The sequence below is a fragment of the Apteryx mantelli genome, unplaced genomic scaffold (genome assembly GCF_036417845.1).
Source record: "Apteryx mantelli isolate bAptMan1 unplaced genomic scaffold, bAptMan1.hap1 HAP1_SCAFFOLD_40, whole genome shotgun sequence".
Classification (NCBI taxonomy): domain Eukaryota; kingdom Metazoa; phylum Chordata; class Aves; order Apterygiformes; family Apterygidae; genus Apteryx; species Apteryx mantelli.
In genome coordinates, this window is record NW_027118755.1 from 2,209,706 (window position 1) to 2,232,418 (window position 22,713).

The 22,713-nt window shown below is 48.3% G+C and overlaps 1 protein-coding gene and 1 long non-coding RNA gene across 3 annotated transcripts; both read right to left on the bottom strand.

Annotated features, from left to right (window-relative positions):
• Positions 1-4,874: 4,874 nt before the first annotated feature.
• On the bottom strand, positions 4,875-7,114 carry LOC136996475 (uncharacterized). Of its 2 annotated transcripts, none has more exons than XR_010887562.1 (2): positions 6,931-7,114; positions 4,875-5,136 (listed from the first exon to the last, which is right to left on the bottom strand). It is a non-coding gene; the product is annotated as an uncharacterized lncRNA (long non-coding RNA). The 2 variants fall into 2 exon arrangements; XR_010887561.1 differs by lacking the exon at positions 6,931-7,114 and adding an exon at positions 5,268-5,381.
• A 1,716-nt stretch (positions 7,115-8,830) lies between these two features.
• Positions 8,831-9,733, bottom strand: LOC136996455 (olfactory receptor 12D1-like; the record flags this gene model as incomplete). The annotated part of the gene is made up of 1 exon (XM_067317376.1): positions 8,831-9,733. A coding segment is annotated over exon 1 (903 nt), but the record flags the coding sequence as incomplete, so codon positions are not given.
• Positions 9,734-22,713: the final 12,980 nt, after the last annotated feature.

The following is a 22,713-nucleotide window of genomic DNA, read 5'->3' on the forward strand; positions in this document are numbered from 1 at the left end:
TAAGTGAGACCACATTTTGTAAAACCTAACATAGTATTTGTTATAACCCCACATTGTATTTGTTATCCCTTTGTGTGTTATGCATGTAGGGTTTGTAAAGGGAAGTACTGGACTCATTGTTAGTACGGGTATCTCCCTAGCGGCATTTGCCACCCTTGTTACGACAAAATTGACTTATTAGACATTAAAAGATCTTAAGAAAAGGTCGGTAGAATGGTGGGAAGCCTTTGTTAAAGGAGTACAACCTGAGAAAGGTTGTACCCATGCCAACCACCCTGATCACATAAGGCTAAAATTAAAAACACCAATTGTAGGTGGACTGTGCCGTATGTTGGGTGTCTCTCTCGAAAAAAACTGGGAAGCCTTTCAAATCAGAAAGGCACATAAAGGAGGTTCCCCTGAAGAATACGGCTGCTGTCGAGAAGACAGGTACACCCTGCTGCTCTGAGCAAAAGAGTAGGCAGAGGAGACAGAGACGTATGGAAACTGTGGGGATCGAGGCCGACAAGCCACCTCCTAAGCAGGAATACCTAAAGTTATAAGACCCAGACTCTTTAAAGTCCCAGAGACACCTGGCATCACGGATCGCCCCTCCAAGGCATTAAGGGTTTGTAAAGTATCCGTTAACCAAGCCATGGGTCCACTACTCCTCTGGAAGATGATTGTGCTAGGCTTATTAGGAAGACAAATCAAAGGGGAACATAATGTACACCAACCCTTTAAGTGGACATTAATAAGGTGGGAGGATCAAACAGCGATCCAAGTACGAAGTGTACCCGGGAGTCCTACATTCACAGCTACCTTGTGTGAGTTGGCACCTATTGAACCATGTCTAGATCACATGGGGTTTTACTTTTGTCCTAGTTCTAATCCTGGGCGGGGGTATTGTAACTGTCCAAACTCCTATTATTGTGCTTATTGGGGGTGTGAAACTATAGCCTCGGATTGGGCCCCAGGAGCAGGGTCAGATAAGTTTATTAAGGTCCAGTGGGGACCTTATGGCTGTACACCTTCCAATGGGAGGTCCAGTACAGGTTCGCGCCCTTATTCGGCTTTTGGCAATCAGGGTAACTGTAAGCACCTGATGATAAACATTACCCACCCGGAGGACCCAGGATGGTTTTTGGGAAAGACCTGGGGGGTCCGGTACTGGGAACCCGGGACCGATAGGGGAGGATTATTTACCATAAAGAAAGAAAGTGTGCAACCTACTCCTCAAGCGATAGGGCCGAATCTACTTGTTAAAAGGGTGGAATCAAGAATCAAACCAACAGGGGCAATCATGAATCCGACAAGTATTCCTATGAACCACCCCACCCTGAAAGATACTGTTGTGATCTCAGAAAGTAAAGCCACAGAGAGGGTAGACAATCCTCTGTGGAAGGTTGTGCAAGCAACCTACAAAGTATTAAATGCTACAACCCCTAGTATAACTACCCATTGCTGGTTATGCTACGACATAAGACCCCCTTTTTATGAAGCAATAGGAGTAAATATGACATATACCTTAAGCAATGATTTCGACTCACATTGTCAATGGGAAGATAAGAAGAAGGGACCATGGAACAAGTTACGGGAATGGGAACGTGTATTGGCAAAGTACCAAAATCAAAAAGAAGGCTGTGTGGGTCTATAACATTGCAAACCTACACCTCCGAAAATGGATGGATTATTCCCACCAAAGGAACTAGGTGGATATGCTCAAAAACGGGCCTAACTCCCTGTGTCTCCCTAAAGGTACTCAGTGGGACCCCAGAATATTGTATACAAGTGGAAGTAGTTCCAAGGATCTTGTACCATCCAGAAAATGTGATGTACGATCATTGGGACACCCCTCACCCGGTCCGAGTAAAGAGGGAACCATTCACCGCAATTACTATAGCCACCTTACTGGGTCTTGGGGCAGTGGGAGCAGGAACCGGAATCTCCTCCTTAGTGATGCAACAGCAGAGCCTTAGCACCCTACGGGCGGCTGTGGATGAGGACTTGGAACGAATAGAAAAATCCATTACAGCCTTAGAAAAGTCGTTGACATCGCTATCAGAAGTAGTGTTACAGAACAGGAGAGGGATGGACCTCTTATTTTTGCAACAGGGGGGATTGTGTGCAGCCCTAGGAGAAGAATGCTGTTTTTACGCAGATCATACAGGAGTTGTCAGGGATACTATGGCGAAACTGAGAGAAGGCCTTGAAAGGCGTAAAAAGGAAAGAGAAGCCCAGCAAGGGTGGTATGAATCATGGTTCAGTCGTTCTCCCTGGCTAACAACCTTATTGTCTGCAATAGCGGGTCCATTAGCTTTACTAGTACTTGTGTTGACCTTTGGGCCGTGTATAGTAAATAAAATAATTAACTTAGCAAAAAGCAGACTCAAAGCTGCCCACCTACTGTTGATAAAAAGTCAAGATGAGAGTAAGCATAACCCTATGCTCTCCCTGGCACAGGAGGCTGTTGCTCGATTTGATGAACAAATTAGAAGGGACCAAAACAAAAAGGGGGGATTGTGATATGTGCTAATTTGTTGCATCAAAGTGAGAAACAGCCTTTGGAACATCTTGTATTGTGGTAGGTACTAATTTGTTACATCAGCGAGAAACAGCCTTGGGAACATCTGTGGGAACATCTTACAGCCTGTGGTGGGGGGCATGTACTCCACCTGAGAAAACTGAGTTGAGCTAGCGAAGCGGCAATGTTAGTTTAGATAGCCTAATATGGCACACAATGCAGAGGAAGACTCCAGCCTTCATCCCCACGACCACCAGAGGGCTGAAGAAGACCCCCTAGCAACAGCCGGCGCAACCGCAGAAGTTACAGGAAGTGCCATGTATACCCGGGACTGGAATCACATATAAGGAGACTGTGAGGGGGGGTTGCGCGCGCCGTTGGTGGAGCAGGAGACTCCCCCCGGCCACCCAGCGCTGTTTTGCTTACTTGTGACTTGCTCAATTATTAAATTGGAATTTATGCAACCCAGCCCGAGTGGTTGTCAATTTGTCACGTTTGCCTATAACAGTTTCCTCATGATTTACATTGTGACCATGTCTGGGAACAGCCTCATTGTTGTGCTGTTTGTGGCTGATTAGCACTTCCATAACCCATGTACTTCTGCTTGGGAAATCTGCCAGTGTTCCACTGTCATGCCCAAGACGCTGGCCAGTTTCCTGAGTGGAGAACAAAAAAATCAATGTTTTTGGCTGTATTACTCAGAATTATATTTTTTAGTTTTCTACTGGGTGCAAAATCTTATTGCCTGTTGGCAAGGTCTTTGTGATTTGGATTAGCAAATAGGCAAAGGATTTTATTATGAAGCTTGCATGAGTGAACAACGCTGCTTCAACTAGTAACTGTGTCTTGGCTATGTGGTTCTTTAGATATTGACATAATGGTATCTCCAATGCAAAAGTCAACTTTCTGTGCCCCACCCCCTTTACAAAATTGTAATTTTGTTGCAGGATGTTATAAAGCCGCTGCCTCCAGCGGGCTTTGGGACGCAAGGATTCCTGTCTGGGCACTGGAGCCCAGCCTGGTGCACTGAGGGGAGGCCTCTCCAGCCCAAGCACGGCTGCTGCTCTCCTGCTTGCAAATTCAACCAGCAGTGAGGCTGAGTTAATATCCCTTCCCCCCCTGCATACCAGGTTAAGGGGAAATGCAGACACTCTGTCCCCCTCCCCCTGCAGCTATGGCCAAGGTACATGGGCACTATGACCTGTGATCCCTGCTCCAGCTGCTGACACTGAGACCCTCACTCCACTCACCCTGGCCACCCTCAGTAGCTGATATTTGAGTACACTGGCCCAACAACCCATGGTCCTGCTCCAGTGACTGATGCTAGGACCCTCTCTTGCCCCAGTTACTGGCACCACAGACACAGGAGCCATTATCGCCTGAAGTCTGACTCCAGTTTCTGGGCCCAATCCGCTCACCCTTGTGTTACCGTTCTCGTTCTTACCGAGGAGGCACGGGGCCTTCTCCCCAGACCCCGGACCATCACCACACAGACACCAATATGAGGAGTGGCAAAATGGCGTTTAATGAAGCGCGTCCTACTCTTTTATAAAGCTGTAAAGCCCCACCTTCTTTTCTGGCAGCAGTGCTCCGCCCATTACGACCTTCCCATGTTCCGCCCCGCAGTGCCTCCCTGCTCATCCTTTTTCCTCCACATCTCCCCCTCTCCCATCAACGTTGTTTCGTTATATCGAGCGGGACGCAACAAAACACGCGGAAGTGCGGCGTGTCTCGACGGGACCGCCATCGGGTGGTTCCTTGCATTAGTAGCTTCGTGAGCGGAGCTGTGTGCTGCCTCCCCTTCTTCCGCTTCTTAACACAGGCGGTGTCCTTGTCTTCGTCAGTTCAGCGAAAACCTTAAAGGCATAGGCGGGATTGCTCATTTCCAACAGACTATATCCCCCCCCCCCCAAAGCCCAGCCATTCCTCCAGAAGTTCTCCTTCTTGTTTTCGAGCAATCCAGACTTGGCCCGCTACTTTCAGCAAGGCTTTCTTAACGCAGCTCAGTATTACACACAAGCATAAGCCTATAGTTATGAGGATTAGCAAAATGCGCAAGCCTTCAGCGAGCAGTCCTGTTAGCCACGGTGGTAGATTGCCAACCAGGTTAGTTAGCCATTCGTCTAATGGCGTTTATTGTGGGCTGCGTGCAAGCTTACATACAGGTGCACTTCGTTTCCACCCCTAGGCTGCGCGTCACACCGCGTGATCTTCCGCTACGCCTAGTCTACCGCTTCTCATGCAAATATCTTGTCTAGAACCTCTTTTTCCTGTACTATTAATTGATATACTCTATGCTCATGTCTATCAAGCAGTTAAGCCGTACATGCCGTAAGCAATAATTCAGAATTAGCAAGCCGCAGCATATCGCTATTACTACTGTGAGTGCTATCAAGCCTAGTGTTATAAGCCATTTCTAATCAAACCATGACAAGATCCACGCCCCTGTGTTGACTTGTTCCCCGTCAGGAAAGTCTCTGTCGGCCCCGCCTCGGGGTTGAACGGGATGCAGTAGTGAGCTGCTCTGTGCGCCTGTGCTCATCTCCTCCAGTATGACTCTGCGGTCCCCGGAATCATGAAGCCGGCGATAAACATCAATGCAGCCATGCAGCAGCATCCCATCTGGCGTCGCCCTGTTCAGGATGGAATCTCACCAAGAATGATTAGTTACACCCCAGACCCTCCCGTACGTGCATTTAGGTCAGGTTTTATGCATTTCATTGGAACCCATCTTATCTGCTCCTCCCGTTTTACCGCAGCATACCCTCTTCCCTGTGATATCCACAAGAGAAGCAACGCTGTGGTCCCTTTCTCATCTGGTCCACCACCGTGACAAGAGCCTGCGCTGCTGCTGTTCCCTGATTCTGTTTTTGCAGTACCGTGCGGATGACAACCGAAAGTGGTGTTCCTTTAGGGATCGTTTTCAGGATGTCCTGCATCATGGCGTCACTCTGCTGCCAGAGGCACTCCATCATGACCGGACCCTGGGCCTCAGGGGGCAAGTCTGACTCTGCAATGGCCCGCTGGAGCCTGTCACAGAATTCAGTGAAGCTCTCTGCGTGTGTCTGTTTTATCTTTGTCCAGGGTGGCTCTACCTTTACTAGCTTCCCGAGTTCCTCATACAAGGCCCGCGAAGCCTCTGTTGTGGCCACGACCTCCCGGCCTCTGAGAGTTGCCGCTTGCTGGTTCGGGGATGCAAGGTTTGCACCCCGCCCCACCAAGCGATCCAGTGTGGTACCTGCTAGGTGGTGGTTCGGGTCCCCGGTGGCAGCTGCAGCGAGGGCGGCACAACGGCCTTGCCATGCCTCCTTCCACAGCATCCAATGCGTGGGTGACAGTATCGCCCTCGCCAGCTGCCGTAGGTCGTAAGGCGTGCACGCCTGGGCATGCACACTATCCAACAACATCTGAGTTTGCTGATGTTTCAGCCCGTTCTCTTTCACCGAGGTCATCAGACTCTGTACTATCTTGGGCTTGAGCGCCACCCACTGGACCCCTTCCCCCGGTACTGCCCTTACGGGGCAGACTTGCGGCACTTGCTCGAACCGTAAGCCCTGAAGGGCACACGAATCGGCTATTAGCCGCCAGTCAGTGAGTGGTATGGACTTGGCAGGGGCCGCTCCCCTTTTAGCTCCGCTGAGCAGGTCCCTCTGGTTTTCGACCTCCCGCCTTATTTCCTCTAATGCACGCAATAGGGTGTCGACCGGGGATGTTGTTACTTCTTCTCCGCCCTTTGGCTTCCCTTTCGGCTGTGTCTCTCCTATTGCACACCCCCGCAGCCTGCGCGTAACTTCTCGCAAGCCCCCGCCTTCCTCGTTGCTGCTATCTTCTCCGCTCTCCTCCTCAACCGGCAATCTCACCCGAACCTTCCTCCCTCCTTTCAAGGTCGAACTCTGGTCTCTCCGCTCTGATTGGCCGCTACCCTTCCTCCCTCGCTGCACTGCCTGACTCTCCCCACCTACAGCACCCTCCTCTGCCGGGGCCCACGGCAGCAGGGTCCTATCTTCCTCACTAAGCGTCTTCCTCAAAACTGCGCCAGGCACGCAATCCTCGGGTTCGGTCCCGTCGACCCCCCATCCCTCTCTGTCTTGTGCGAGATCTTGCCAGGGATACACCGGAGGCGGCTCCTGAGATTCCACCGGTAGGATCACTGGAACCTCCCCGCCCCCACTCTCCCGTTCTTTCGCCGGGGCCTCCCTCGCGCTCCGCAGGAGCATTCTTATCAGCCCCCACACCTTTAACTCCCTCGTGGATCCCCCGTTCATCGGGAACTCCGCCAGCACTGCTGTGCATTGCAGCCACAGTTCCTCCCGCAGAATCTCCATAGGAGAAGTAATCGCTCCCTCCTTTACGAGCCTCTCTACACACGCTCGTATCGCGCCCGCCTTCAGCGGCGCCCGCCATTCCTTGGCGCAGGCCATTACTACCTTACATATGGCCTCCATAGTTCCGGATCCGGATCCCTTCCTCACGCTCCCGGTGCCTACGCCGGCCAAGCCGCCTCCTCGGTATCACGTCGGGGTCACCACTTGTTACCGTTCTCGTTCTTACCGAGGAGGCACGGGGCCTTCTCCCCAGACCCCGGACCATCACCACACAGACACCAATATGAGGAGTGGCAAAATGGCGTTTAATGAAGCGCGTCCTACTCTTTTATAAAGCTGTAAAGCCCCACCTTCTTTTCTGGCAGCAGTGCTCTGCCCATTACGACCTTCCCATGTTCCACCCCGCAGTGCCTCCCTGCTCATCCTTTTTCCTCCACACCCTTGTCTCTCCACCTAGATCTTACAGCACTCACAAATGGGATATGAAGCCTCGAGCTGCAAGAAAAAACTTGAGTCCTGGTTAAGGTGGATTGGAAAAGCACCATTAAAACCACTGCAGAAGGTCAATATCTTGAAGGGTTAAACAATCACAAAGTCAATCTATCTCGTGGACCATGGTGTACCTCCACAGGCTTGACTTGAGTGTTCAGTCAGCAGCTAAAGGCTGGTTACATCTTCCTGCCTGTACCTATGATTCTACGTTCTGCCCAAATACTAAAGACAGTGGCTTGGGGATCACTCGGCTGGCTGGTTTGATCCCAGATGTGCAGGCTGGTAGGCTGCATAGAATTACCCACTCCCAGTATAGCATTATTTGATCTGCAGAGCTAAAGGAAGGTATTGATAAAGATTTTGAGAGACTGTGGGTGGCAGCTGAGTGTAGCAAACATGAGAGACAATTGATTTTGGATAAAACAGTGATCAAAGTGATCCCAGTCACACGTGAAGAGGGCGAGGTGGTCTTAGAATGGGAGATCCCTCTGCAAAAGTTATCTTCCCAAGTCTACAGAATTGGGGGAAGGAGGAATTTGTGAAATGGACCAAGCTACATTGTCAAGGTTGTGGTATTTCAAACTTTGGAAATGACACTATCAGTAATGCTGGGCAGTAAAGTCATAGAGGCATTCCCCATAGGAAGCTTGTAACTGTGTTGCAACTCTGAGCCAGTGTTAATGCTACCAGGGAATTCCTGGCTAGAGGAAGAGGGGAGACCCTAAAAGAGATCAGCAGGCATTGTTCGGTGGAGAGCAAAACTTGCTCCCATATTATTGTCCTGCTGTACAGAACGCCCATATTAAGAGACACAATGTATTATGTGAGTTATTGGCAAATGAAGTTGCCTACGCAAAGGTGTCTAGTACCATCTCAGAGGCCCTAGGTTATCTGACATCCATACAGGGCTGGTCGATCTGGCATAGAGCCTATGGGAGACTTATGCCTTTCTGGAGCAGCAGAGAGACACCAGCTGAGATACCTAGAGTATTTCAAGTGGCATGACATACATGTCTGTATGTGGCCAACTGAATCCCATGGAAAGAAATGAATCCCTCCCTGTCTATGGGCTTTAGGATAAGATGAATCATGCGTCAACTTCTCCTGACAGCTCTGACTGGGGGTGGGATTCAGCTGCCGAAAAGAATAAGAAAAAAAAGAAAAATCAAGTGACTTTGCAGGTAAATCACTCTAATAAAGGTGTTTTTATTGAGTATCACTCTCTGGAGCTGCTTCTCTTTTCCAGTTGGATGAATGGGAGTGGCTGTTCCACCGATATGTGTTCCTCTTTTAGCACTGCTACTGCCCAAGATGGGAGAGATGAGACCATATCCAGTATGTAGGGTATTTCTGAAGGGATCCAGGCTGTTGGCAGTGAAAAGCAGATTTCTGCACAACACATTCTTGAGCCAAAAGCTCCTCTCATTGCATTGTCCATTGCCTACTACCCCACACAAGCGGCAAGGCAGAACATTTTCTGTGCTAGAAATTCTCTGGAGAAAAGTCTTCTCTTTAGAACACGCTTCACCTCCACATTCCTCAGGGTGTAGATCAAAGGATTGAGGACTGATGTGACAATATTATACATAAGGGTGGCTATCATGTCCCGCCTGGGTGAATTCCCTGAGGAAGGTGGCACATAGTTAAAAATAACAGGGACATAGAATAAGGTCACTACTGTGAGATGGGAAATGCAAGTGGAGAAGGCTTTCCTCCTTCCCTCCTTGGACTGGACTTTCAGCCGGAGGAAGGAAAAAATGTATAAGTAAGACAAGAGTGTGAAGACAAAGGGGCCTATTGCATTAGTCCCTGTGACGATGTTGAGAAGGGTCAGGTTGAGCTGGCTGCTACTGCAGGCCAGTCTCACCAGGGGCTTGATGTCGCAGGAGTAGTGTTGGATGTGGTTGGGGCCACAGAAATGGAGCTGGGAGGTCATGACTGTGTGCATCAGAGCATGAAGGAAGCCAGTAGTCCAAGTGGCTACAGCCAGCAGCAGGCAGGCCCGTGGGCTCATGATCAGGGTGTAGCGCAGGGGGTTGCAGATGGCCACAAAGCGGTCATAGGCCATGACAGCCAGAAGCAAAGCTTCGCTGCTTCCCACAAGGTAGGAGAAGTGGAGCTGGCTTAGGCAGCCAGTGTAAGAAATGCCCTGGTGCCCCGAGAGAAACCCAGCCAGCATCTTTGGCACGGTAACTGTGGAGTAGAAAATATCTAGGCAGGAGAGGTTGCACAGGAAAAAGTACATGGGGGTGTGTAGCTGAGGTTCACATGCCACTACAGTCATGATTGCCATATTCCCCAGCAGGGTAGACAGGTACAGCAGCAAGAACAGCATGAACAGGAATTTCTGTAGCCCTGGAAGGCTGGTCAGGCCAAGGAGGATGAACTTCCTCACCTCTGTCTGGTTATCCATCCCTGCAGGGAAAGAGAGAATCACTTGGCAGTAACTTCCTATCTTTCTGTCCTGAGCTGCTGCATCCATTTCCCAGAGTCCTCTTCCATAAGATGCATCATCAGCTGATGCTGCCTCATAAATGGAAAAGATCAGATATTGAGTCTGGAAGGGGAAACAAAAGAATTCCTTGATTTCCCACCCCAGCTGTTTCAACAAATACTGGAACTGTTGTAATCCAGATGGACAATACTGATGCTGGAAGTGTCACCTATGTATCAGCTCACTGAAAGGAATGGCATGTTTGAGAATTGCAAGCAAAGAAAATTATGAGGAAGAAAGACAGGCAGGCAGGCAGGCAGGAAGGAAGGAAGGGAGGAAGGGAGGAAGGAAGGTTGGTTACCTAATGTTTACATGAAGATTACTCTGAAATCCTGCAGGTTTTCCTTTTCTATATCAAAGAAGGGTCCTCTAATATGGTTTCTTCATTCCAATTCCTAGCTGAATAAACTGCATCTCTCCCAAAGCTGAAAGAACTATAGTACTATAGTGGCTCACATCTCATACACTGCTTTCAAAGAGGATGAGTTCTGGCTGTTCAGTGGAGTCAGGAAACCCTTATACAATAGTCTCTGCCACTGAAACAATCACATTTATTTCCAGCAAAGGAAAATTTCTGTCTCTCTGATAACTCCTCTTGGGATCAAGCCTCTGAATCTTATGGGACTTCAGTTCAGAAAACATCAAGGCATAGCACCTCAGGGACACAGAAATCTAATGATGCTGTGGGGAGTTGAACTGATCACTGATAAAATAACTGTTAGTTTTCCTCTTCTTCTAGCCACATCCTGTTAATATTGGTAATGATTATTTGTGCAGCAAGCTCTCATAAGCACGAGGAAGGTGTCGAATCAAAAAAAAAAATAAAATAAAGAAATTGAGATGTGAAAGTCTATAGCACCTAATTCTCAGAAAGAGTAACAGTTTTAATGGGGAATTTCCAACAAGTTTGTTACATCTTTTTGAAATTCCCAAGTATAATAAGTTGAATAGGTATCATGGCTTCATTGGACCTTATACAACTACACAGGTGACTTCTGTCTCTGACTTAACATCTTTTGCTCCCTTTATAGTCCTTACTTTTTCCATCTTTCTTTTTCCTTCTTTCTCTCTTTCTTTCTTTCTTTCTTTTTACTTCTAAAGAGGGAGATATATATATTTTTTAATACCTCAAATACCTAAAAATAGCACCCGATAATGCAATAGTAGACACACACATTCAGGGAGCATTTTCAGAACATGTATACTTCAGAGATGAAGCTGATATAAGATCTCATACCCATGACTCAGTCCATTACCTGAACACTTGTACTGGAACCTTTGTTCTCAGGGCTGTTCTGTGCACAGATAGCTAAGATGATTAAGGCTATGAAAAGGTTTTAGGATTACTCTGGTGATATCTAAGCATTTCTCTGTAGTTTCTCATTCAAAACTTTAGCATGCAACCTCTGATAACATACATGAGACCATTTATGTGTGAATATTTTAGCTATATACAGGCGCTTGTTGCTAGTCTGTGATACGAATATATATGATACGCATGAAGGCAAACAGGAACATTTTTAGAATCATTCAGAAACTCAAATCAGCTCTAGAAGCAGGAATGCAGTGTTGTTTCGGAGATCCTAGCACCTGAGCGTAATTCAGCTTGACAACCATCAATGCCCTCAGGATGCCAAAGGTGTTTACAGCCCCTGATTCCTGCTGCACATAAGCGTCTGTAAGCGAGCACCTTCATGTGGTGAAGTTTTTCCATTCTCACAATGGCACAGTGCAACAAGACCTCAGTGCCTGGAATACCATCCTGCCAGTCACCTGTGAATGCTTCCACAGACATCAATGCTGTTACAGTAATATGGGCATCCATATCCACCGAGATTGCATTAAGGCTTCCTGGATATCACAATGTGACCACAAGGTGGGCAAGAGAGGGTCGGATACTGGCGGAGAGAGACACTCAAGGTTCATGAGGGGTTAAACAGGATAGGTTTAATAAAGGGCTTACACTATAAGATGCATGGGGAGCCCCAGGAACTGCAAGGAGGGGTTGCCAATGGGAGGCTGCTGGAGGCATGGGTCGGACGCAGGAGTCAGATGTCCAGGCGGAACTCGACTCGTTGTTCGTAAGGGCCCCTTAAATCTACTAGAACTATTTCCTTAGCTCAGCCGTGCTAACCTTGAGTAGTTACTGCCCAGGAAGCAGCTGGATGTTGTTGACAAAATGGAATATGCATGCCTGGCCCTGATGGGAATTTGGTCAGTGTGTAGTTCCACATGCTGGGCCTGCTACCACGCACTCTGCCAGTCACTGACTCCTCGCCAGATCTTCCGCAGGTATTCTCACTACACACAAGAATCCTCCCCATGACTTCTATGCCCTTTCTTGTCCTCAGAGAAGAGAGAGAGAGAGAGAGAGAAGAGAAAAGAAAAGAAAAGAAAAGAAAAGAAAAGAAAAGAAAAGAAAAGAAAAGAGAGAGAGACAGAGTGAGTGATTAAAGGAGTAGCGTCAGGCAGAAAAGTCATTAATAGGATTTACAGATGAACCGTGTCAATGAAGAAGCAGTTGTTGTGTTGTGTAGCAAGGTGCTGGGAAGGAAGCCGAAGTAAGAGGGAGAATTATGAGAGAGACCAAACATTGGTAAGGAAAGCTGAAGCAGTCTGGTTTCTAAGAACAGACAGGGCTGGCCCAGACCTAGGAAGCAGGGAGGTGGTGTGAGAGGAATGAGGGAGGAAGGTTAGCAGAAAGGACCCACACAAAGCAGGACACATGCTGACATGTTTGCTCCAGCCCAAGAAAAAGCCTTTCACCCCCTTCTCCATGCAGAGCAGTGGCTAGCCGTCCTTCTAGGCTTGTGTATATAAAGACCCAGGTCCAGCTACAGGAACGTCAGTGATGACCTCTATGCCATCAGGTATTGCCTCCCTGTAGATGCCTCTTGGGTCTCTAGGGTCTTGCAGCAAAAGGATCCACTACTGCTGTCCTCAAGGTGCAAATCCGCACTGTGCTTAGCATCCCAACCATCGTCCCCTTCCAGAGCATGGCTGCATTTACCACTGGCCTCAGCCAAGCCAGCCTTTCCAGGAACTTAGAGCACTTTGCTGAAGCACTCACACGAGAAGATGAAGAACATCAGTGATGGTCTTGGAAACCTCTGAGGATGGAGACTTCACAACCTCTCTGAGAAACTTGTTCCAGTACCTGACTGTTCTCACGTTGAAAAAGTTTCTCCTTATATCCAGTTGGAACCCCTCTGGTTTCAACTTATGACCACTGTCTATCATCCTCCCACCATGCATCACTGTGGAAAGCCTGGCTCTGTTCTTCTCAAGACTTTCCTGAAAGCACTGGATGACTGTTATCAGGTCCCCCTACTCAAGCTGCCCGTTCTCCAGGATGAACAAGCCTAGTTGCCTCAGCCTCTGCCCATGGGACAAGTATTGGCGCTCCCTGGCCATCTCAGTGCCCCTCTGCTGAATTTGCTCCAGCTGATCAATGCCTTCCTTGTATTGGGGGGTCAAAACTGGGCACAGTATCCTTCATGTGGTCTAACAGGTGTTGAATAAAGGGAAATAATCACCTTCCTTGATCGACTGGCTATGCCCCTCTTCACACAGCCCAGCGTGCTGTTGGCCTTCTGCACTTCCTGGCACACTGCTGGCTCTCATTAAGCTTGCTCTCCACTAGGATCTCCAGGTCCTTCCTCAAAGAGCTGCTGCTCAGTGAGTAAGTCCCCAGCTTGTGCCGTTGCAAGGGGTGTTGCCTTTCCAGGCACAGGACTCTGTGTTTGTCTTTGTTGCATTTCATAAGGTTCCTGTTGGCCCATTCCTCTAGCCTCTCCTGGTCCTTCAGAATGGCAGCTCTGCCCTTAAGCATATTGACTGGCTGCCCTTGAGAAGAGTGCATTCCATGACCTCCTCCAGAACACTGATAAAGATGTAAAGGAGGACAGGTCCCCAGATAACCCCCTGCACTACTCCACTCATTACTGGCTTCCAAGTAGAGTACAACCCACTAACCATGACCCTTGAGTGCCATCATCCAACCAGTTTTTACCAATTAAGTTGCCCACCTATCCAGACTGTAACGTCCTAACTTGAATACAAGAAGAGACCGTGTTGTGGGAGACAGTGTTGAAAGCCTTGCTAAAGTCAAGGTAGATGACACCTATTGCTCTTCCTGCACCCATAAATCTAAGCATGTCATCATAGAAGGCTATCAGGTTGGTCAGGCATGATTTATGCTTGGTAAATCCATGCCGATTGTTCCAAACTAGCTTGTTATTCTTAATGTGTCTAGAAATGTGTTCCAAGAGGCCTCGTTCCATGATTTTCCCAGGGACTGAAGTTTGAATATTTTTTGTCACAAACTTGTATGAGGGCAGGGCAGGGCAGGGCATCCCCATTTGCTGGAGGTGAAAAGGAGGATGAGGTGTGTGTGGGTGTGAGTGAAATGGGGGGACAAATCTTGTCCTTGTGTATGAGTGGATCAAGCATATCCAGCGGGAGCGTGCTTGTGTGGAGGGAAAAGGGGACCAGGCATGTCCATGGTGGTGGGGTGAATGGAGGGTGGGGCATGTCTGTGTGTGAGGGGAACTGGGACAGCACATGTGTATGTGTCACGTGAAAGGGAGGGAAGGAAGGCCCTTCCTTATCTTTGTAATTTACTTTTGCCTGCCAGAGACCCCTGTTTGAGGACTTTCCCTGAGCCAGTTTCACAAAGTAAAAAGAACAAGATTTTTATTAAAGCGACAGATACAACAGGTTCGGAATTGCCGTTGATAAATGCACTTGCTGCCACAAATTTTCTTTCTATGAGCTCAAACTAACAATTAAGCACTTTCAGTAATAATATATTATCCCGGTAATGTCCGATGTTTGTTGGAGACGCAAGTCTTACCAAAGAGGCATGCATCCCTGCTTGGGGGAGGGGAGAAGGAGGCTCGCTCGTCAGCAATCTCCGGTGAACAGGTTGGGGGTTCAATTTTCTTCCCTTCCAGAAACTTTAGTGAGCTATCCTCTGTTTTATAGTTGCTGAAGGTGGGATGTGGAAGCACGGCAGACATACTTCATTGGCCTGATTGCCATTTGCGTGGTTGTTGGGGGTATGCCCCCCTTATTTACATATCATTATGCAGCAAAGGGCATGTTTTTTAATATGGTAGTCCAGGATAATGAGGCTAGGGGTACTATAGGTCAACAGTTAGTCCCTGAGCAGCAATTAGTTTTTGGGATGCAACCCTTTGTGGTCAGGGGCGGACTGTGATACCTCCATATCGCTCCCTCCTCTGCCGTGCAGCTGGAACAAGCTGTCTGGCCTTCACCAGCTAGTTTGTTACTCATGTTGCAAAAGGGTGGTGTGTTTTGTCTGCCATGTACTGTTTTTTCCTTTGTGCCCCCTTATCTTTCTCCCTGAACTCTCTCTTGATGCCACATCACCCACCCCGTGGCTGCTGCCACTTTCACATCCCACTCTCAGTCACAGGCGTATCGATAACTTGCTGGAAGGGTGATGCGTATGTTTCTGGACTGACTTCCACTAACGGGGCGTAGGAAGTGGTGAGCAGACGCAACTCTAGGGCATGGCTTATGAAGGTTTTTAGGCAGCTAACAGTGATGCATAACAATATTAACACAATGACAGTGATAACTCCAGTCTGTAACAAGCTTTGGATCCATCCGGTGACACCGAGTCCAAACCAGCCGAACAATTCCGACAGCCGGCTGTTGTTCATTGATTCTCGGAGCTCGCGAGTATATTTGGCCACCTGTCATATGGTTTCTAGTTGGGTGTTGAGGTCCTGTGTGACATTTGGGATGTATACACAGCAGTCCATGCTCGAGAGGTTGAGGTAGCCACACAGTCCATTTTGGTGTAATAACATCAGGTCCAGTGCCATGCGATTCTGGAGAGCCATCTTAGTCGTAGCTTGCAACTGTGTGTTGATCAAGGACAAGCTGTCTCACGTGGTATTGGCTAAAACTTCTACTTGGTAGGCTAATTTACTTATCCACAACCGCGTTCGTACCGTAGCGGACCCAAATCCCCCAAATCCTTCCATTCCCCATGCTATTCGGATGGCTGCTCCCTGGTCCTACCACCCCTCAACCTTACCTCCCAGCTCCCTTTTTGTGCGAGCAAACCAGTGGGGCTAGACTGGGGTCCTCTTCCATACAGGGCACAAAGTGGGGACACCTAGTGTACATTGGGGGTTAGGCAGTCTAGTAGATAAGGTAGTATACATGTGACCATCACTACAGGCCCAAATTAGGCCTGCTGGTGCATTGCCGGAAGTGATGCGGCAGTCATTGCAGGGCGCGAATTCTGATCCTATGTATGCATAGGGCACATTGTGGTTTCGGCACAGGCAGCCCATTTTTAGGGTCGTGTAAACCAATCAATCAGTAATACTTTACCCACTTGTATTGTTCCCAGTTGGAGCAATTTATCACCGCTCGGCAAGACCACAGTGCTGATCCATTTGACGTGGGAATAAAAGGGGACCCATGATCAAAGGGTATGAAGCCCCTACCAGGGTCAGAGCAAGAGCAACTATAGGGACAATTTGTAGCCAGTGTAGCATCATGGCATTGTTTTGGACATCCCTGGCCCATTCCATCATCCCATTGTATGCACCAGGACGTGTTTACAGGCTGGGTATATTGCAGGATGTTGGCTGCACGTCCCCAAGACCATGAATTTAAAGCACCCCAGGGCAATGCACTACAACGTGTAGTCCAGCCGCCCGGGTTCCAGATCATTGAGCCATTAGGCTCCTCTGTGTAGTTCCAACTAAGGGTGCAGTCAGTTTTAGAAATTGTTGAGAAACTGAAAGCCCCAGTTGGTGTTACAGTTAGTGGTGCCTGATGTGGGGCATGCGGATTTACAAATGGTATGGGTCCACTTTGATTCCAGAGACATACTAGACTGGTTTCTATATCCGTTGGAATTATTCCCATAGGCAGGGGATCCTCAACTGATTTGGGAAGGGGCAGGCAAGCAGTGATGCTGGACTCATTAAGCATTGCTGCAAACCCCTTATCAAGGCTAAAATCAGATTATCATTCAAATCATGAGGGAACTGATCACAACAAGTTCTTGTACTGTTGTGCCAATTATTCTCTTGGTTTACACATGTGATTATCATTATACCTATTAAGCATATACATGTTAAGCTCAAGCATATTTTCTCAGCACAGCCTATGTATAACATTAGGTTCATGCTAACAGTATGTTACAAGCGATAGTGCAAGCGAGGCTTTGATTACAGTTTTGGCCTACAGACAATTATAAGTGTTAGAAATACAATTACCCAGCAACAAACAATTAGTAATCCTTGGGGCACTCCCAGTCAGTGTAAGGGAGTCCTTGATCCCAGGTGCAATTTTCCAGCAGGTGGAATACCTGTGGAGACATAAAGAAAAGATGCTTGGTTGTCGTCCAACTGGTGAAATTTATGTTAGAAGGTGGGTACTATCCATCTAGTGCTAATTCAATATTTTTCTCCACCTACCAGTATGTCATCAATATATTGGTATATCATGATTCCTGAGGGAGTGGGAATGTCCTCACCGGCCACAAGCGGGAGAATTGTAGGGGGAGTGCGCCTACCATCCCGTCAATTCCCGCCTGTGCAGCTGCAGACAGCATCAAAGAGCCACTGTGGAACTAGCACTCGCTGGGCAGGGTGGCTCACTGCCCTCCCCAGGGATGCGAGGTTTTTCACGTGGCATCTGGTAAGTCAATCAGGTCCTGTTGCAGGGCTGAGGGCTCGAATCTGCCAGGGGCTGAGTCATGCCTTATGGGCAGGGCCCCTCCGCTTGCATCAATCCTCCGGCTCAGAGATTGTACCAGAGCCTGAAGGTCGGCTGTGGGGGTGCCATGCAGTAACTGCCGCAGCACTCCCACTGCCAGTACCCTGTGCCAAAGGTCCTTGTCAAATTTTGGTTTGGGGTCGGGCTGAGCCCATACCTGATGGACCCACCAGGGAGGTTCAGTCGGTTCTCCAGACCTAGTTTCAATCCAGCCCACACAGTGTCCATAGTTTATTATTTCTTGCACAGATTCATTCCAGGAGGTCACATGAACCTGATCTCGCAGGGGCTGCGCAGCAGCTGCGCCAGCGTCCATCGCGCGAGCAGTTTGTATGCAATCCTGAGCATTGGCCACATAAGTTTTCAGACTATCACAGAGACCATGAATAAGGGGGGTTAACCTTGCTGGATCGTTTGGAGCCAGAATGGGGGATCTGCTTAACGCCTCCCTCTCATACATTGCTTGTATGCAGGCTGCCTTCTGCACAGACGCAGCAAGGTCTGAGAAGCCTGTAGTCTTAATAATGAGGGGGTCCCCTCACTCCTGCAGGTCTATGCCACTGGCCCAATAGGCAGCTCGGGCAGTTAATGAATAGTTGTGGTCACCTAGAGGGATGGTTAGAAATACTCCGGGGCCCCAGTAGCCCTCTGCCTCTCCTTCACTCAGCAAGATACGATCTCCCGCCGTGAGGGAGACTCGCCATACATATTCGGTCTCAGATTCTTCCGGCCATCTAGAGTACTTTTCTTGCAGCTTGGCCAATTCTGCCAGGAACCAAGGGATTGAGCGTACAGTAGTATGAACGTTATCCTCTCCCTCAGCTGCAACCTCAGTTTTAATCAGTGGTCGTACTGGTAGAGGTTCGGGGTGGGGGGGGTAGTATAGCAATTGGAGCTTTCCAGAAAATCGTCATTATCGTCATTGTCATACCAGATATCTCCATCCCAGGTCTCAGGGTCAGTGCAGTGTACTAGTTTAGGAATTTGCTGAGCCGAGACTGTGGATGGCATTTGGTTTAGGAGTAAGTCTAATTTTGCCTGCAGCTGCTTCTCTCGCCTTTCTGCTGCAGCTAGCAGCACCTTCAGCTCCCTATTTTCTGTCTTTAAATTCTGTTTTTCAACCATGAGGCTGTCTACTTGTGTCCCCAACTTTTCTTGATTCTCCTTTTCAAAGGCTAGTGAGGTTTCCAGCACCTTGTTAGCTGATTTTAAAGCGGCATATTCTGCATCTGCAACTTTTTCGGGGGGAGGGGACTCTTTATATTCTTTCTGTGCGCAAGGTAAGCACGCCCCCAATACTGCACAAACAATTCCTTTTCCTTTACCTTTCCTGATCTTTTGCTGGCTTCTACACTGCTCTATTCACTCTACCACTTTATTTTCATCTTTCCAAAATTTATGGGCCCATTCTTTCCCTGCTTGGGATGGTGCACACTTACATTTATGCAGCAGTTTATCCATGGCAATCCTGCCAACTACACCAGTTTACTGTCACGTGAAAGGAAGGGAAGAAAACTGAACCCCTGACCTGTTCACTGGAGATTGCTGACGAGCGAGCCTCCTTCTCCCCTCCCCCAAGCAGGGATGCATGCCTCTTTGGTAAGACTTTCACCTCCGACAAATGTCGGATGTTACTGGGATAATATATTATTACTGAAAGTGCTTAATTGTTAGTTTGAGCTCATAGAAAGAAAATTTGTAGCAGCAAGTGCATTTATCAATGGCAATTCTGAACCTGTTGTATCTGTCGCTTTAATAAAAATCTTATTCTTTTTACTTTGTGAAACTGACTCAGGGAAAGTCCTCAAACAGGGGTCTCTGGCAGGCAAAAGTAAATTACAAAGATAAGGAAGGGCCTTCCTTCCCTCCCTTTCACGGGACAGTATGTGAGGGGAATGGGAGACAGGGTGTTTCTGATGGAGGGCATGGGGCATCCATGTATGAGGAAAATGGGGGACAGAGCATTTCTGAGAGGTAAGATTGAGGAGACAAGGTGTGAGTGGGGAATGGGGGGGCGGCGCTCCCTTCTTGGAGGGATGAGGAGCATGTCAGTGTGCGAGTGGTGCATGTCCTTGTGCAAGGCGAGAGAGAGGGAACATGACTGAGGGGAACGTGGTATGCGTCTGCATGGGGGACTAGAGGGACAGGTTGGGGAGAGGGGGTTATGGGTGAATTGTGGTGTATCTGGGGATTGTGGCACACTTGTAAGTGAGAGGGGCATGAGGGTTTTGGCATGTTGATGAGGGGCATGGGGAGAAGTACTTGGGGAGCATGTGTATATGGAGGAGCAGTTGGGAGCCATGTCAGGACAGTAGGGGTGTGTGAGAGAGACCTGCTGTGGAGAATACAGTATGCTGTGAATGAAAGAGAAGAGGAAGCATGTGAATGGTGGTCCAAGAGAAGATGGGAGGACATGATATGGGAGGATGTAGGGACAGGGAGGTGAGGGAACCATTGTGGGGCATATGGGGCTAGGGCAGAAAAAGGTGGGGAGGGGCGTGTGCACACACCGTGTGGGGATGTTTCAGAGTTGTGGCAGAAGAAAGTTTGTGCATGTGTGGGGTGGGAGTCTGCACACAGGGCTACCCTGCATGGAATAGGTCTGGATAGTCACGGGGGTGGGGGGGCATATTCGTGTATTCACATGTCTCTTCTCACTGCATGGATGTGGTGGGGTTTGTTTTAGGCAAGCACGACCACTCCAATTGGTTTGCATAAAATCCAATTTAATGGAATAATTGAGCAAGTCACAAGTAAGCAAAACAGCGCTGGGCGGCCGGGGAGTCTCCTGCTCCACCAATGGCGCGTGCAATCCCCCCCTCACAGTCTCCTTATATGCGATTCCAGTTCCGGGTATACATGGCACTTCCTGTAACTTCTGCGGTTGCGCCGGCTGTTGCTAGGGGGTCTTCTTCAGCCCTCTGGTGGTCGTGGGGATGAAGGCTGGAGTCTTCCTTTGCATTGTGAGTGGTGACCCTCAGGTCACGCACATATTTTACGACTTCCGTGGTCATGCTATATTTCACAGTTGTGTGACCTCGCCATCACCATATTAGGCTATCTAAACTAACATTGCTACTTCGCTAGCTCAGCTCAATTTTCTCAGGCAGAGTACATGCCCCCCACCACAGGCTGTAGGATGTTCCCACAGATGTTCCCAAGGCTGTTTCTCACTGATGTAACAAATTAGTACATACCACAATACAAGATGTTCCCAAGGCTGTTTCTCACTCTGATGCAACAAATTAGCACATATCACAATCCCCCCTTTTTGTTTTGGTCCCTTCTAATTTGTTCATCAAATCGAGCAACAGCCTCCTGTGCCAGGGAGAGCATAGGGTTATGCTTACTCTCATCTTCATTGAGTTGTTCATATTGACTTTTTATCAACAGTAGGTGGGCAGCTTCGAGTCTGCTTTTTGCTAAGTTAATTATTTTATTTACTATACACGGCCCAAAGGTCAACACGAGTACTAGTAAAGTTAATGGACCTGCTATTGCAGACAATAAGGTTGTTAGCCAGGGAGAACGACTGAACCATGATTCATACCACCCTTGCTGGGCTTCTCTTTCCTTTTTACGCCTTTCAAGGCCTTCTCTCAGTTTCGCCATAGTATCCCTGACAACTCCTGTATGATCCGCGTAAAAACAACATTCTTCTCCTAGGGCTGCACACAATCTCCCCTGTTGCAAAAATAAGAGGTCCATCTCTCTCCTGTTCTGTAACACTACTTCTGATAGCGATGTCAACGACTTTTCTAAGGCTGTAATGGATTTTTCTATTCGTTCCAAGTCCTCATCCACAGCCGCCCGTAGGGTGCTAAGGCTCTGCTGTTGCATCACTAAGGAGGAGATTCCGGTTCCCGCTCCCACTGCCCCAAGACCCAGTAAGGTGGCTATAGTAATTGCGGTGAATGGTTCCCTCTTTACTCGGACCGGGTGAGGGGTGTCCCAATGATCGTACATCACATTTTCTGGATGGTACAAGATCCTTGGAACTACTTCCACTTGTATACAATATTCTGGGGTCCCACTGAGTACCTTTAGGGAGACACAGGGAGTTAGGCCCGTTTTTGAGCATATCCACCTAGTTCCTTTGGTGGGAATAATCCATCCATTTTCGGAGGTGTAGGTTTGCAATGTTATAGACCCACACAGCTTTCTTTTTGATTTTGGTACTTTGCCAATACACATTCCCATTCCCGTAACTTGTTCCATGGTCAACCCCTTCTTCTTATCTTCCCATTGACAATGTGAGTCGGAATCACTGCTTAAAGTATATGTCATATTTACTCCTATTGCTTCATAAAAAGGGGGTCTTATGTCGTAGCATAACCAGCAATGGGTAGTTATACTAGGGGTTGTAGCATTTAATACTTTGTAGGTTGCTTGCACAACCTTCCACAGAGGATTGTCTACCCTCTCTGTGGCTTTACTTTCTGAGATCACAACAGTATCTTTCGGGGTGGGGTGACTCATAGGAATACTTGTCGGATTCATGATCGCACCCGTTGGTTTGATTCTTGATTCCACCCCTTTAACAACTAGATTCGGCCCTATTGCTTGAGGAGTAGGTCGCACACTTTCTTTCTTTATGGTAAATAATCCTCCCCTATCGGTCCTGGGTTCCCAGTACCGGACTCCCCAGGTCTTTCCCAAAAACCATCCTGGGTCCTCCGGGTGGGTAATGTTTATCATCAGGTGCTTACAGTTACCCTGATTGCCAAAAGCCGAATAAGGGCGCGAACCTGTACTGGACCTCCCATTGGAAGGTGTACAGCCATAAGGTCCCCACTGGACCTTAATAAACTTATCCGACCCTGCTCCTGGGGCCCAATCCGAGGCTATAGTTTCACATCCCCAATAAGCACAATAATAGGAGTTTGGATAGTTACAATACCCCCACCCAGGATTAGAACTAGGACAAAAGTAAAACCCCATGTGATCTAGACATGGTTCAATAGGTGCCAACTCACACAAGGTAGCTGTGAATGTAGGACTCCCGGGTACACTTCATACTTGGATCGCTGTTTGATCCTCCCACCATATTAATGACCATTTAAAGGGTTGGTGTACATTATGTTCCCTTTGACTTGTCTTCCTAATAAGCCCAGCACAATCATCTTCCA